A 17,512-nucleotide genomic window follows, 5' to 3' on the forward strand; every position below is an offset into this window, starting at 1 on the left:
ATAATTCAAGAAGCTCTTTCAGTAGTCAGCCTTGAAAGAAATCCCATCAAAAGGAGCGACCACTGTGGCGCCGTGGATCAAACAGATGAAAGCCTCATGCAATGGTTTGATCCTATTGGCAAAGTCGGGACGATACAACCTTTTCATTGCAAAATGAAAGCTTGTGTTAATTTTTGAGAGTAGAAAGAATCAGTATGTCTATTCAGCCACTTCCTCAGTTAACATGCTACATGTTAACATTCTCCACTTTTGCAGAGCTGCTGCTGCACAGCCAATAACTAAAAGGAACAACAGGCGTAGCATTTTAGTTTTATTGATAGATTTAAAATCTGGAAATTATTTTTTTTTATAATATTGCATTCACACACATTCTTAACTCTATTATGGTTTATTTCCGAACTCAAGGCAGAACCTAGATGGCAAGACTAGAGCTAGCGAAGAGTCTCAAATGAGCATTCAGCCATTTGTGAACTGAAGACAGTTCACAGATGACCAAATGCGAAATATCGACTTCTAAAATAAATACTTTACAGAGACAATGCATACTTTTTACAATGGAGGCATTCCTCAGAGAGACAGTGGACACAGTCACAAATTATAGTGGCAATGTGCATGCTGAATAAACATATTCACAAGCTTACATAAATGAGAACCGGGATATTGCCAATGACAAAATGGGAAGTCTTTTACCAAAATCACCGAACAGTCCTGAAGGATCCCCATATTCTATAACCACAGATATGTACCACACATACAAGAGACAAACTTGCAAATAGTTTACATTTCTAGCTAATATTATTATTCCCTTTTAAAAATAGAAACTCCCTTTATTTATGCATGGAATTGACACTGAAAGAATCTTCACTTTTTCAGAAGTATATTTTAAAGCGATGTTAAGATGCCACATCATTCATTCCCTGATGGAGAAAAAAGTGACTGGTGTCCAAAGAATGTTTTCATGCCTTGTAAGTCCTCTTGCTTCAGAGGACCAGCAGGTCTTATTCCTCAGAGCCTCAACGTTTGTGTGAAAAGAATCCAAAATGTTTCCATCACCATTTTGCAGTTTGTCTAAATTCAGGGCTAGAACTCCCTTGCTTCTTCAAACTGCTTGTAATAATCCTCTTCCTGGGGGTTGTTGTGACACTTTTGTCTATTGTTTGGTGGCCTGGCCTGGTTATAGCGACTCCAGTCTCCCTTGCATATGATCCAGGGCAAGATGTCCACTTTGTAGTGCAGGTCGGCCGAGAACTCTGTACTGATGAGATTGGGTGTCCCGGCCCCTTTGCCCCGTGTGATGAGCTTCATGCTGTCGTCGTAGCAACAGTGCTGTGCAGCCAGTGTGGTGGACTCCAGCGTCAGCATGGAGCGAATGCAGTAACGGGCCGTGGGCTTGTAGATCTCCAGTTTCTCCTTTGGGCCGCTGGCATCTTTCCAGCGAAAATTTCTGCGTGTAGGAGCGTCGTGCACATTAGCAGTGCTATACGCCACCTCCGTTGGGTATGAACAAGGGCAGCTGGGAAGGTCACTGACCACCTTAGTCATGTATTTCTTCAAGAAGTCGCTCTTGCAATTCATCCATCGCTCACAGCTGTCTGTGTCTAGAAGATATGGAGACACTAAAATGTTACATCTTGTTCCAGTATTGAAAGATAAAATCAATAAATACAGACAATGTTATAGTGCGGGACCGCCACAGCAGATGGACGAAGTGCCTTTGACAGTGTGGGAACATTTAAATGAGGGATGGTGTGCAGTACGACAAGTGTAGTGAGAAACATACCAACACCAAAGAGCTCAGTGGCATTGAAATGATCTGTTCCGGCGAGCAGGCTCACTTCAGTTGCTGCTGTCTTAAAGGCATCTTCAATACCTGAGTGAAGATTGGAACAGATTATCTACTGGCCTTCAACAATGTACTGACTGTACTCGCCCCAGCATTAGGTACTAAGCAAAGTGAGCCAATACAAGAGCTGTATAGAAATGCCTTCATTTTTTTTTTTTACATTCTGTGCTCAGTTTTGAGAAATTAGTTGTCATTCGGCTACTTATATTTTGGGGGCTAGTGAGATTAGGCCAAAGAAGAAACCATAAAATTACATAACACAACATAATATTTGTGTTTCCCTTCCTTAATGTATGAGTCTTACATAATGTAGTGAATCATGAGAAACTGGATTTATATAATAAATGTCTCTACTTAGAAACAGTGAGCATAGGAAGCAATTAATTCAGGCCCACATAGTTGCCCAAACAATTTGCTATAGGAATTGATAGGAATCAAACATGAAGAAGCCAAGTCTGTCCAAATTCAGATAGATGCAGGAGGTGGGTTTTCTATTAAAGTGTATTTTTTACTAAATTGGGGTTGATTAGCCTGGGAGCATGTCTACACTCTTCTGAGTGCCTTTTAATTTGTCTTTTTATTCTTTTGGTTGTAGTTTGTAGGGATATAGAATTTGACTGCCCCAACTTTTGAGGTGTTTCAATTATTATGCCCTTCTCATGTAATGTAGATAAAAGTAACCAAACTATGAGAAACGGTTCTCTCCATGATGCAGTGGAGTTATTCCCCAATGCAAACTACAATCACAATATTATATTGTAAATAGTTTTTTGGGTTGGAGGTCAATTAAAATGTACAGCCAGATACTTTTTAAACATTATTTAAGCTCTTGTATTGATTCCATTAGAAAGTAAAGTAGCTGCACCTAATGAAATGACCAGGGAGTGTACAATTATGAAGTCAGTCTGATGGTCCAACATCAAGTGCTGCATTTACCTGGACAGTTTGGAGTATCACAGGTTCTGGACTCAGTGGCGGTACAGGCATAACCACAAGATCTGGTTCTCTTCTGGCTGCCATTTCCACAGGTGACGCTGCAGAGTGACCAGTTACTCCAGTCCCCCTCTCCATCCATGTAGTCTGAATCAGAGAGAAAGAGATGAGAACACTGATGTAGGCCACATGCTGAACATACTCTATTAGCATGCCTCACTAATAATAAGTAGGAGACCACATGAGAGGGGAAGTGGGGTGTGAGCTCAACGTTTTCTTTTACTTTTCCCCGTAACGCAGTTACCAGATGAGCTTTTGTCTGTACAAATGGATTTTACCAACTAATGGAGGGTTGTTAAACAAATAATGCCATGGCAATGAGAAGTGTGTGGGCGCGCGTGTGTGTGTGTGTGTGTTCGTTCAGTCAATGAGTGGAGTATCAGGCATGGATTTAGCAAATTCCACCAATGATTTCAGACATTTAGCATGGTGTTTCCAAGTAGAGGCACACTCTGGACACCATTTAGTTGTTCTATCCGTGATTCATCCGATTGAAAATGGGAAGTGAATTGGCAAGAAATCCTCTTCAAGTCCAATTATCGGTGAGCGCATGGCGGTAATGAGCATACATGGAAACAGTTACACTCGGCTCTTCGACTGCCTGAGCCCATCAGCACAACCGCATGCAAACAGATCTCACTGACATCCTTGTCTGAAAAGCAGTACTCCATCAATGAGGAGAATTAATGTGGGCATGTTGGGATGGAAGTATTTCTGGCCAAGGTCCAAATCGTTTTATACACTATATCTCCCAACCCCCACCCCTTGCCATCTGTCGCTCATTATGAACAGATAGACACCCAATGCTCCTTTTTCCCCCCTTTATATTAGAACCAAATGCATGTGAGACCCAAGACTGCATTTGAATACCAATGTAATAACACCTGAATTTAGAACCAGAAACTTGTTGCTTTAGGGGTCTCAGTTCATTTCAGAACACTGTTGAGTGGCCCTCAAACAAGGCACCAAAACAGATGCACAGGACATGTCTTCATGTGCAGCCCACTCACTTTCAATCAATTATTATCAATTTTTATATAATACAGTAGCAAGGACAATTAATTCAGGCCCTTTAACGGGTTTCCATATGAATTTCAATTTACATTAGATTTAAAACTAACAGAAGCAAAGCTTGAATTCAGATTTAAGCAATAAAAATTAGCAAATATTGCAATGCCAAACACTGTTTATATACAAAACCGACTGCTAGAAAGACATTGTGATGAGTTTCACCAGACACGTTAACCCATCAGTACCTTGAAACATTGTAAACTTTGGTACTCTTGTCACTTCGTGGATTTATTTATTTTTTCTCAATATATCTAGCCAAATTGTTTGATAGTTTATGTGTCGCAATTCACCGAAATTGATTCTCACAGACTTCACAATTATGATTCCTGGGTTTAAATCCCGGAGAGATCTGGAGATTGGACAGTTCCCTGGCTGTTAGTGTAGCACGAAATGAAAGATAAATGAGAGGTCACCACAGTGATGAGCTAGAAATATTAGATATGGATATGGTTTAGATAGAAAAACACGATAGTCCCATGCCTAACCGTTTTAGTCAAAGTGTGAGTGGACAAAGTGCCATTTTCCACAGCAGCCACATTCCTGTCCCCCGCATTGGTTAGAGCATGCTACAACTCGGACAACATGCATACTGTATGACAGTGAGTTTAAATTCTTCCACAGCTGATTTATGGGCGTAGTTACTCTTGGAGAGTGTCATTAGAGCGGTGAGCCGGACCAACAGTGCTTTTGGCCCCAATTCCTGCTGCTGAATTTTGATGTCGTAAGGCATTTAAATTGTGCTACCCAGTGAGCTCGACACCATAGAGGAATCTGTCTCATAAAAGTGTGTTAAAAGGCTTCAAGCAAGCTGCCAAAAGTCTGTCTGGGATAGCAGCACTTGTTATAGTGACAGCCTGAATCAGCAAATCTGTAAATTATAGATCTTACATCGAAATGTGGCCAAATGTGGACATGCGAGAGAATGAATTCTACTGTAAATATTCTTTGTCGCAGACATTGTGCTTCTCACCATATTCCATTTGGGGTTTGCCTCTGTCTCCTGTGCCTCCTCTCTGGTCCCAGTCCACCGGAGGCCTCAGGAAGTTGCTGTCCTCATTGTTGCTTCCGAAGGAGCGATCTTGCTCCTGCCCTTGATTAGTGCTGGAGGAAGTGCGAGGCCACCAGTTTCTCCAGTTGGGAGAAGCCCAGTTGGGTTTATTCTCCTTGCGGTGGCCTTTTTCTGGCTCGTGCGCGTCCAATCCATCCACAACCTCAATTGTCACCTTCCATAAAAAGAAGAAAGTTAAAAAGTTGATATTCCAGACAGTCGTGCTGACAAATGTTTTATTGAGGGTGACAGGGGCTCACTCAATCTGTAAGAATTTGACTTGGGGATCAGAAAGTTTCTGGTTCAAGAATAAAGGCCCGATTACATGGAGAATGAACATTAGTGCTGGTCGCTCCCGCTTCCTGAGCTATCCTATGAGAAAATTCAGTTTCTCCTGAGGCAAATGTTATTAAAGGTTCTTCTCCTCGACCAAACAGGTCAACTTGGTGCAAAGAGGTGACACCTCCTAATAGACTTGTCCCCCCACCCTGAATCCTCACTCCCCCTTTCTGTCCAAACACATGTGCCTCCCAGATGAGCTGGGACCAGCACCCCTGCCCCTCAGCCACCCTCCCACCTCACTGGCTCTCTCCACCTAAACACAAAGTTCAAAGGGCTCCTCAGCCTCCTCCAGACCATGAAAGCCAGATGAATCCCAGGATCAAAGACCCCCGCCTCCTCCCCCTCTTCTCCCACAGCCTCACGCCCTTGATCAATTGGTGGCTCCTCTCTCTTCCCACATCTTGAGATGTTAATACACTTTGTTCGTCCTCTGATTTAGCGGAGATGGTCTCAGAAATGAAGGGACCGCCTTGCTAGATTAAAACAGGAGAATGGTTTAAACGTAGCGGTGGTTACCGGGTCATCTGCACCCAGAGGAACTTGTGGATGAGGGCTCGCCACAAATTTACATAGGCTTCCAGCTGTATTACTTCATGAGGGTGAACAGTGGGGCTTTGCTGGCAAGTGTCTGCCCTTCAGTTGTCATTATGATGGACATGAGACCTCAAAGTCTACCCTAAGATTCACTACAGCCCAGGAAGTTGGATAGAGGGGGAGCCAGAGGAGTGCATGGAAGAAAGGGGGCTTAGTGATGTGCACCAGACTATTCTCATCTTCCTGTTCGCTCTTCCTGTCCTGAATGCTTGAGCAGCCATGTCTTACGGGTCGGTAAAACTTGAAAGCAGCGGAGCAGAGCAGGTACACAGTTACACATGATCACCTGTATGTTTGGATTCTGCCCATTGATATCTGCTTTGGAGAGGTCAGGGAAATTCTGCAGATCCAGGAGGAAAGATCCAGGGCCATCTTTGTGGACGTTACTGCCAGTGCCTTGTACCCACGGAAGGGCGGCGGAACGGTGGGCAAAGCGACGCTCTGCTCCAGCCCGCCAGGAGCCTTCGGGAGCCAGATGGCCTAATGAGCTGCTTTTTGCGTGGATGATGTTCTGCTAAAGGGAAGAAAGGAAAATATTTTATTGTTGGTTTGAGAAGCCCTGATACAAGACAGTTTTACTATCCATTAAACGTCAGGTGTGAATGAGGAAAAACAACCTCAAGAGTATGTGACTTGGTGTCTGCACATCCAACTATATTTGGATGATCTCCTGTGTTGACGAGACATTCATGTGGACATTACCTCTGCCATAAATCTCTCTCCATTGTATGAGCTCCAAATAGCAGAGCCAGAAACTGTACTCTGCTTTAGCCAAAACATAATCTGCCTAAATCTTCTCTCTAACAACTGCTTTCAGTGTCTGTTGGACTGAATGATTGTCCTGCTTTAACCGATAGAGAACGTTAATATTTTAACATAGCAAAATGCAATGCAAACATATATAGGACGCTCTCATGCTGGCTGAAAGACCAACTTGTGTGAAACTGCTGGTTTTCCATTGCAGTGTATGCACAGACAACCCAAAGCAAACATTGCAAAATCATTACTTGGGTTTTCTTGGAGCCAAAGGAGCATTTGGTTCCTCTGTCGAGGCGGGGGGTGGGTTGGTGCTGTGATCGTTTGGGTTGTGAAATCAACTCAAAAAAGACAGCAAGAACTTGAATCTCCTCAACAATCACTTTTTAAATTGGCCAGACAGCCTTACATAGTCGATCATAAGGTGGTAGAAAATACAGACAAGAAAAAAAACACTCATTCTGCTGTGTTATCTTTGTTTATGCTCCATTTCTTCCACACCATTGTTTGTGTGGTTGCGCTTGAGGCCTGAGAACATGGTAGCAGTGCTGTACAGTGTCAGTTCCGCATTGTGGTTACCATAATTGCCTCCAGTGGAGCTGTTTGTGTCCCACCAAGGTGCACTCTGGGCCAGTAAAGGTACTCCAAATGGGGCTGCACAGCATGAATGGAAGGAATATAAATCTACATGTAAATCTTAAATCCATTGAGCCTATCTTACTGTACAAAGAAAGGCAGATAAAAGTAGTGATTATATATATATTATATATGAATATTTCCCAGTGTTGTTTTTTTCAATGCTGGCACAGTGGACGACTGGTTAGCACATCTGCCTCACAGTTCTGAGGACCCGGGTTCAAATCCGGCCTCACCTGTGCGGAGTTTGCATGTTCTCCCCGTGCCTGCGTGGGTTTTCTCCGGGCACTCCGGTTTCCTCCCACATCCCAAAACCATGCATTAATTGAAGACTCTAAATTGCCCGTAGGTGTGAATGTGAGTGCGAATTCTTGTTTGTTTATATGTGCCCTGCGATTGGCTGGCGACCAGTTCAGGGTGTACCCCGCCTCTCGCCCAGAGTCAGCTGGGATAGGCTTCAGCACACCCATGACCCTAGTGAGGATAAGCAGTACGGCAGATGAATGAATGAATGGTTGTTGTTTTTTCAATTACATTTTTGTAGTTGTTTTTTTTTTTTTTTTTAAACCGTGGAGTTAAAACCCCTTTGACAGGATGATGATAAAATGCTGTTTCTCAAGTAGACAGACACGATGCAAAAAAATAGTAGAGGTAATGATATTGACTAACCTTTTGTGGTTACAATGCCTTTGTCTTTTAACTCATCTGTCCAGTAGTATGTGCACTGTATATGTACTTTATGTTAAAATACTTGAACTTTTTGTTACAAAAACCACAAGAGCTCTTTTACATAATTACAACCAGTCTTTCCTGTACTTCTGGTGGCCACACTCTTGTCAAAGAAATTAATACAGTCAGTTAGATTCCAAATGTGTTGAAATTAGATCCAGATGGACCTTTAGGGCTTGAAGTGCCTTAATTACCATTTCCATCCCTACTGTATTACATTAAAGAGGAGGAACCTTTCTCACTTTTGTAAATCATATGAATATTTAAATACACTGTTAATAAAAGATTGTGAAACACCAGAAAAGACAATTTCAGTAGAAATTAATGTGAATAGACCCTTAAATAATTATTTGTTTGAAATGAATCTTTTCCAACCTTTTATGAATCAAACATTCTACTCCACTGATAAAAACCCATTTTCTTCAAACATGAGCAGACTGTGCGTCAATCACAACTGCTGCTATTTTATCAAAATAATACAAAACAATTGCATCATGATACCAAACAAGAGTGTTTGCGGGGTGAATGCTGATCCAGAAGAATTTTCTGTTGTCATATGCTGTGTTACACGTGGCATACAGATGATCTAATCCCAGCTCCACTTTAGATGATATCATGTCAAACTTTCAAGTATTCCCCTACTTCCAATTGCAATTGTCGTTTTGTTTCACTGTTTAGCTTTAATATAATAATACCATTTGATTTATGCATGGCTCATGTGAACGATTTTGCAGACAATAAACTGGGATTTTTGCACAGACTGCCAGTTGTGATGCAAGTTGTAAAGATTTGAAGTAAAACCAATATTTAGCACATCTATCAGAATCTATCTGGCTGGAAACATTTAGGTTACATTATATCTATATTTCATGCAATAAATAATCCATCCATCCAGGTTCTGTACCACTTATCCTCACTAGGGTCACAGGCGTGCTGGAGCCTATGCCAGCTATCTTCGGGCGAGAGGCGGGGTACACCCTTAACTGGTCGCCAGCCAATTGCAGGGCACATATCAATCAACCCACCGCGCATGTTTTTTTGGGGGATGTGGGAGGAAACCGGAGTGCCCGGAGAAAACCCTCGCAGGCACGGGGAGAACATGCAAACTCCACACAGGCGGGGCTGGGATTTGAACCCCGGTCCTCAGAACTGTGAAGCAGATGTGCTAACCAGTCGGCAACCATGCCGCTGCAATAAATAATATTTATATAAAAATATGTACGTATGTAATCAATATTTTCTTGGCCAATTCCAAGTTCATTGAAGTAGTGCTATGTGTGGCTGCAATACTTTCTATGGGAAACATTTAAATGTGTTAATAACACTTCAATATTAAAAAGATGAAGAGGGTAGCAAATATGAGAATGTTTTATAGTGGTTGATATATATACACAGATCATTTTACACTTGAGAATATGAAGATGAAGAGGGTAGCAAATATGATAATGTTTTATAGTGGTTGATATATATACACAGATCATTTTACACTTGAGAATATGAAGATGAAGAGGGTAGCAAATATGAGAATGTTTTATAGTGGTTGATATATATACACAGATCATTTTACACTTGAGAATATGTGAATCCCGGGATGCAAGTGTCATGGAAACAATGAGTCCCAGCCCTGGAGCAATGTGTCCCTGCAACTTATCACGAAATACAGATACAGTAATCCTCCGCTACATCGCGGTTCTTGCTTCACATTTCTCCTATATTGCAGATTTTTATTACAGTTGTTACTCTTTAGACTTTTATACTGTTTGTACAATATTTTGTGTTATCCATTGCTCTTTCTCTCTATTAATATATGTGTTTAGGCCTGCCACGATAGCAAATTTTTTTAGAACAATATATTTTCACAAAAACTTTCAAGATAAATGATAGCATTGGTGATGTTTTTTTTATTGCACTGATATGATATTAGTGCATAATGAAGACTTGTACACATATTACAAATTCTGCCCTGGTATTCAAACATATGAGCACAACTCTGTAATGTTCTCTCATTTACTAAATAAAAGTAGGGCTACATTTCACAATAAGAGCAAGTAAATAAAAAGAGAAAGTTATACATGGTCAAATAAAGTGATGAATTTAAAAAAAATTAAAGTTTTTAGTTTCCCCTTTTCTGTTTGGCATCTTGACACAACAGTGAAGTCTCAAACAATGTTACACAGTTTAATTTAACAAATCTTAACTGAACCGTTTTAGAGGTTATGCTCGTTCAAAAACTTTTTCTTTGGTCCATAATGGCGTTTCACATATTATATGCACTTTTAATAAGAGCTCCAAGGGGGAACTTCCCACTTAACAACATTTGTGCATCTGCACTTGAACAGCTAGCATTTTGGCATTTTGTGACATATTAATACATTAGGTTCATGGCTGTGCATTTATGAGCTTCGACCAGCTGACTAGGAATAAGACAAATATTCTTTGTACTCCTACAAATTGTGGAAGTGTTAAGTTTGTTCAAACTAAAATGAAGAAACCTTGAGAAAGAGAAATATTTCCTTCATCTCCCTTCACCTACACCCTCCTCTTGTTTGGGTACATGATGATGATCCATTTTACTCTTAGTCCTCTCTGGCCACATTTGCCACATTTTTCACCTACTTGACTCAAAGCTTTGCCACTTACAGATCATCAGATTGGCCATATGTCACTCAGAGAATACACTGACCAAAAAGCACAGCGTATGAACTGTTATGGTTGCATTATACTTGTACTGTCCTTGTCACGGTAAAAAAAAAAAAAAAAAGGCACTACATTCGACAATACTCCCAAGTAAACGAGACACTCTGCAACGCTAACGTTATGTTAGTAAAGTAGACTAACGTTAAGCTCACCGATTTGCACTTCACCTTCATCTCTTGGGTCCCTGTGACGCGGCATCGTACTTGGCGGAGAGAAAGGTCTGTGTTACAACGACGGGGTGCTCGCCTTGCATTTCACGATGAAATGTGTGCACACTTTTGGCATTTGTCTTTTTCTCTCTCTCTTCTCAATTCGGCATCGCATTTTGCAACCGCTGTCTTGGTGCATCTCCGTCGAAGACTCCACTTCTGCGTCCAGGCATCGGTGACGTAAGCGCGTTGTGTCATAGACACCACTACTGTCTTCCGTCTTCGCGACCGCCTCTGCGGTAAACCTGATTTGCAGTTTTGCTTTTCAATGTGGTTTTTGATGCGCAAAATGCAAATTTTGACTTGGAAACTGTGATGCAAGACCGCTTAATTCGAACCTTGCACACATACTTATCGTAAGCAATGTTGTGCGTCAGAAGACGCACATTCACAAAGCTTTTTGCTTCCCTCATCATTTTTGTGCGTCTAGAACGCAGGGTGCAAATCAAACGAGATCTCTGTGTGTGTTTGTGTATGTATGTGTATATATACATATTGCCACCTTCCTAAAATAAGTCATTGTTTCCAGTTTTTTTCAAAAAACAAATAAAAATATACTAAATTTATTAACACATTCACTGCCATTGACGGCTTTATAAGTCAAATATCCATGTTAACTGGGAGGGATGACAGTGAATGAGTTAATATTAAATGAGGATGTAGGCAGTATTAGCAGAGGTGGTCAGGATCATGAGATGTTTGAGAGGGGGGGGGGGGAAACAAACGTGCCATTATTTTAGGATGGACATATCTCTTCAAAGAATAAACATTCGCAAAACATCAGAGACTACCATTTTTAAAAGGAATTAACTTCAAAGGTATCAGCCATCCATCCATTTTCAGAGCCGCTTCTCCTCACAAGGGTCGCAGGAGTGCTGGAGCCTATCCCAGCTATCGTCGGGCAGGAGGCAGGGTACACCCTGAACTGGTTCCCAGCCAATCGCAGGGCACATAGAAACAAACAACCATTCGCATTCACATTCACACCTACGGGGAATTTAGAGTCTTCAATTAACCTTGCATGCATGATTTTGGGATGTGGGAGGAAACCGATGTGCCCAGAGAAAACCCACGAAGCTACAGGGAGAATATGCAAACTCCACACAGGCGGGGATTGAACCCCGCTCCTCAGAACTGTGAGGCAGACGCTCTAACCAGTCTTCCACCGTGCCGCTATGTAAAGAACTTATAAGTTGTAAACTAAATGAACTAAAGTAGCTTTTAACACTTAAATATATTAAAATATAAACATACATACATCGTGTAAATATCTATATTAACAATGTGAAGGGCCAACCACATTGTCTTGTGCTCAAATTACAGCCAGAGTGTGTATTTCAGCAAAATGAATAGCATAAAACCCGTAGTTGGAAAATATGAGAGAATTAGTCATGAGAAAGGAATTACATCGCAGTCGTGTAACCCCTATCACTTCCTGATATTGTCAAAATGAGCACCTGTCTTTTCCATATGAACCTCAGTGGAAATTGAGGGGGAAAACATGCTGTTTTTTCATTTGTCTAAAATATAGTCCAAGTCAGAAGCATATTAAAAATGGTAAAAAAAATAAATACAAATTAAACTCAGGTTGCGCTCCACTTGCCATCAGTCCTGTGCAATTCTCCTCAACAAGCTGTATGCTTTAATTTGGAGATCAAAAGTGACACGCAGTCCCTTAGCTCATCTGGGCCCCCCAGGGTGTCAGCCCCTACTCTCAAAAGCCATGAATGAACACATGCACACACAAGCCGCTCTCCCTGCACACCCCCTTAACTCTCACTCCTGTTCTTTTCCCGCTTCCCCTTTTTTCACTTTGTGACGGCTGCTTAAAGGGGCATGACTCCATTTTCAATTGGGAACAACTCAGGGGTCCATTCCCCCGGGAGGCTGGCAGGAAATGAAGGCAGTTGCACATTGTGCCAGATGCTTCTCAACACTGCACTCACGTAGGTGGAAAACAAAATGATCTTGCCCTGTCAAACGTGTCATTCTTTGTCTATTCTGGTATCCATTACTAATCAAGAAATAAATTAACTAAAAAAATCCAATAATTAAACATATGTATAAAAAAGAATAAAATACTTCCTAACAATGGAAACCAGCCGTTAATAACTTATTGCAACTAAAATTTGTATTTGAAAAACATTTGTATATACTGTATGTACAGGTCTGTACACCACTAATTTTGTTGTTTAAATAAACTTTTCGACAGGAGTATTTTTAACACTGATTTTGGCCTTGCCATTAATTACGGTTCCTTTACATTTCGAAGTAACAGCAGTACAATAGGTTACTGTTTTTGCATAGAGCTGTAAAGGGAGGTCTCACTAATCGCCATCGCTGAGGCCGATTCGATACTCATCAATACGGTATTTAAGATAAGTATAAAGCAACTCCCGATGCAATATGATACATTGAACTCCAACAGAAATGCAGATCGTGATACACTCTGCGCTGTAGCCGAAGGCCGTGGGGCATTGCCACTGCATCGATGAACTTCATAGCAGCACAGCATATTTTGCTAATCGTTTGAGTCCTCTACAAATTGCCATCTTTTTTAATGAATGCACAATGTCACCAAACACTTCTTCTTCGAGACATGCAGCTCTGGCGCGGCCATGGTACCTGTTCTTTTTTGGGAGAGCGTGAGATTTGACCAAGACTTGTAAGAGCCTTGAGATTCGGGCGATGTTTTGAGATGCAACAGATCGCTGATAAAAGAGGGTCTTTAACCACCCTGTTATGTTTGTTCCTCAGAAACAGCAGCAATGTTCCTGGGTCAATTTGACCCTGGACATTGGACAATGTGGTTACATTGTATGTTTAGGTTAGTGTGGGAATAACAATCACAAAATTACAACTTTATTCTTGTAACATTACAACTGTACAACTATTTTCTTTGAACTTCTTCACCCAATGTAGGTCCACTACTCCTTTGGTGTAACCCAAATAAAGAAACTGAGAAATCATTATATGTGCTCATAATAAAATGAAACCAACAAATCTAATGGTGGCCTATGACTTTTGCACAACACTGTGTTTATGTGTGATATTGCGTCAGTTTTACACTGCAATGTTACAGGTGCAGGCAGCCACATTCTGTCAGTAGTGTTTCTGTAAAAGCCATTTTAAATCTGACACCTTGGAATGACAATGCACCTCCTGGGCTGTGACAAGCCTCACTCAAAGATTACATCATCACTGCCCTGTGTAGTAGACCACTGGAGCATGTGCGTGCAATGGGGGATGTATGTGCCCCACTCGCCCCCCCCCCCCAGAAAATAGATATCGTATATATACTTTTTTAAAAATATTTTTACCACAACTCATAATGTGGATGTCGGTGTGGACAAACAAACAGCAAAATACATGCATGGATTTTAGTAGTTTGTGTTCTATAATTTTAAAGGTTTTTTTTGTTGGTTTTTCTGCAGGGTGAGGGGTACTCCCTCCTTGTCCTCACCCTGCCTGCCCAATCAAACAGTTGGCTGTGTGTCAAATATTCCACACATTCTTGAAATATTTCCTCAGCTTTGTATGTCTTCACATTCAGCAGAACATAGACTTGCTGTGATGGTACTAACCGTAAAGCAAAGTTCCACTATATCCTTAAGTTAAAGGAAACATTATTTTCATTCATTCCCCACAATGCTAATTAAACATTTATTGGGGGGGGGGGGGGGGGGGGGTTACCATTCCTTTGGTTATGACTACCCATTCATCATTGGGATGTGAAGAAAATATTTGGTCGGTTGCAGGCTAAATATACATCAACAAGCAGCTGGAGGATGCTAAACACTCGCTAAAATGCCTGTTGATCCCAGACCTATCTTAACCTCTGGGTCAGGACTGGGGGTTCTACTGGAGTCTGTGTGCTTTTCTACTGCTGTTAAAATAAGCAGTTAAACTATTAGAGTATCTCTTAAGAGGTGACATGTTGACAAATGTTCCCCTTGTGAAATCTGGTGGGGTCATGTCGTTATGTTAGAGAACAAACAAAAAGTTACCAATGTCTAATCATAAGTCACTAAAGTGTTTTTTCTGCAGTGCAGGATCATTTGTGGAGTAGGCATTTTATTTATTTTTTTTTCCATAGTGAAAAGTGTAGGAGAAGGTACAAAAATAACCATATGATGGTGAACACAACAGTACTGTATCCCACCTGATGAAAACATAGAAAGTACAGTACTATATATTGAAAAGCTGTGCAAACGTAGAGAAAAGCTGTCTGTGCTGTTTGAGGGTCCGAATGCTGAAATGTTACATGGAACATTGTCTGCAAAATTAATAAATGTTTTATGATGAGATAGTTTGAGCCGGAAACTGATCATTTATAGTCAAGAAAATGTTCCTAAATATGAACAAGTGTATATGACCAATTTTCTAGATTGTGTTTGGCAGACAGAATAATAGGTACACCTGTCCTATCTAATACAATCGAATACAAGAGCCGCACCAAGTACAGTATATGGTCTGAGGGGTATTAATTCAACAATCGTTTTTTTATTGTAGTTTGTAGTGGCGCACAATCAAAACCTCTAAACCATAGCCAAAATTCTATCGAATAAATGAATTCAATTAAATTAAAACCCGAGAGTTAATGTTAAACACCTGCACCGTATTCTCAGTTAATGCGGTGCGATCACTTACTCTGCCATGAACTGTATTCAACTCTCGATGAGAAGAAAATGGATACACACACTCTCACAGAAGTGTACTGCCTGACCACTGCCGAGGCGCCACTGAGCAAGGCACCTACCCCAACAACCCTGGATCAAGAGGTGCAGCACTCATTACGCGCCCCTCTCACTCTGACATCTTTCCTTGCTTCCCTGCATGTGTGTGATGTGGTTCACTGTGTGGTGTGCAACACAAATACTGCAGTAGAGTTACATTTCCACGTGGGGTATTCAAATTAATATAGCTTTTTTTTATTTGTATGTTTTTAAAGATTTAAATTAATGTGAAACACAGACGCACACACATCGTCAAATGCAACATGACGTGTTACAGCTCTAGATTTAAAGTTGGATTTGTTTTTGGATCTGCAGCAGGATGAAAGACAAAAGCGCATTTGAGTTGTCCGACTCTTACCCGTCTATCTCATCACTCAAAATGACATTGATGTGTGCATGATGACAGAGCATTTGACCCCCCCAGGACAACAACAGGGGGTGTGTCCGCCTTGGGGTTGGAGGAGGCGACCCCTGACCCCGCGTGCTCACTGACTGACTGCCATCCCTGGGGGACACCCTCGGGACAGCCTCGCTTCCGCGCATGTGTCAGCAGACTCGTATATTTGATCGCACCCATCTGTTCAGACGCCCCCGCCCCCGTCCCCCCTGCCCATCACCGGACTCACCTCGCTCGGATCCAGGCTGCGGCTGACGTTGGCCGGCGGCAGCGGGCTGCTCCGGAGCACGGTGATGTGCAAGGTGAGGAGGAGAAGTCCCAGGAGCAGCAAAAGCTCTGCAGCCAATCGCACCATCCTCCTGACGCGGCCGCCCTTTGGAGCCTCAGAGGTCGCCGCGGCTCCGCCTCCGCCCGGTGCAGAGGCTCCGATCTCCGGATCCGCCGGGGAAGAGGAGCCGCAACAGCACCTCGGAGCCACTTCGGGGGTCAGAAATGCTAAATGTGAGGGGAAACGGATCGACGCGATCCCCCAAAAGTCCAAAGTCCACTTCGGGAAGAAGGCGCTAATTGCAGATCTCGAGGGCTTCTCACTAAATAAAGAACTTTGAGAGAAAGACACGTGTGGGTCGGCTGGTTCGGATCCAGTTCGTATCGCCCGCTGCAGCATCAACTCCTTGATTCACACTTCAGAAAGCTTTCCGCTTTTGTCCGCATCGTGCGCCATGTGACGGCTCGGCCACGCAATATGAACCAAACAAGTTTCTAAAGATGCCTTCGACCTCTCGCGCGTTCCGCTCGCTTGAAAAGCTCCTCCATAATAAGTGAGGAAGGAGGAGGTGCTCTGCTGCGGGGAAGAAGAGGCTCACAGCAAACTAAGCATGGCACGTTTGACTCGAGGGCTCTTGAGTGACTTTTATACCCTCCACCCCACCCTCCTCCCCCCATCACCTCCCAGTGGGCGCCTTCCCCCTGTTAACTCTTTCATCTCCCCCCCCCCCCAAAAAAAAAAAACATCACCAATGACGTTTCCGTTTCTTACTATTCTTCTTGCTCCTCTTCTTGTTCTTGTGCAGGCGTTCCAGCTTCTTCCTGCACAATAATTGTGGGGTAGCCATGTGCCGCCTGACAGTGCACTTTTATTGTATATTTAATCACTGGTCTTGTGATTTGTAGTTTGTGACCACTGTCTGTAAAAAGCAAACGCGCCATACTTATATACTTCTGTGGGCTTTCTTTCCAGATCCAAGGTTGGAATGACAAAATGAATTTTTTTTTTTTTTAACCGATTCTGTATGATACAGCACAATTGTGCACCACTACAACCACAATATTAAACATGTTAAATGAATAACACGGACTCCGGCGATATGCGAAGGATAGGGACCGAGCCTTGCCGCAAAAGTAGTAAAGTAGCAAAAATTGAGTAATTGAACACACCCCAGCCCTTAAACGGTTTATAGT

The 17,512-nt window shown here is 42.1% G+C and overlaps 2 protein-coding genes across 7 annotated transcripts in view; one reads left to right on the top strand and one right to left on the bottom strand.

Annotated features, from left to right (window-relative positions):
* Positions 1-17,512, top strand: part of tasp1 (taspase, threonine aspartase, 1) — a 61,110-nt gene that overhangs the window by 41,973 nt on the left and 1,625 nt on the right. The gene's annotated exons all lie outside the window — the stretch shown is intronic.
* ism1 (isthmin 1) lies at positions 298-16,926 on the bottom strand. Of its 2 annotated transcripts, none has more exons than XM_061689947.1 (6): positions 16,281-16,926; positions 6,178-6,402; positions 4,878-5,130; positions 2,780-2,923; positions 1,781-1,870; positions 298-1,598 (listed from the first exon to the last, which is right to left on the bottom strand). In XM_061689947.1, the coding sequence occupies exons 1-6, from the start codon at positions 16,716-16,718 to the stop codon at positions 1,081-1,083; spliced, it is 1,668 nt and encodes a 555-aa protein (XP_061545931.1). In that variant the 5' UTR covers positions 16,719-16,926; the 3' UTR covers positions 298-1,080. The 2 variants fall into 2 exon arrangements, with proteins under 2 accessions (XP_061545931.1, XP_061545930.1); XM_061689946.1 differs by having other exon boundaries at positions 6,178-6,405.

This window comes from Phycodurus eques, chromosome 11 (assembly GCF_024500275.1).
Source record: "Phycodurus eques isolate BA_2022a chromosome 11, UOR_Pequ_1.1, whole genome shotgun sequence".
In the NCBI taxonomy this organism is placed as follows: domain Eukaryota; kingdom Metazoa; phylum Chordata; class Actinopteri; order Syngnathiformes; family Syngnathidae; genus Phycodurus; species Phycodurus eques.

Coding starts and splice junctions, on each gene's coding strand:
- ism1 (XM_061689946.1), bottom strand. CDS start 16,718: ATGCTGCAGCGGGCGATACGAACTGGATCCGAACCAGCCGACCCACAC. Junction 5,131..6,177: donor GGCAGAATCCAAACATACAG/GTGATCATGTGT, acceptor TTTTTATGGAAG/GTGACAATTGAGGTTGTGGA. Junction 1,871..2,779: donor TGATACTCCAAACTGTCCAG/GTAAATGCAGCA, acceptor ATCTTCACTCAG/GTATTGAAGATGCCTTTAAG.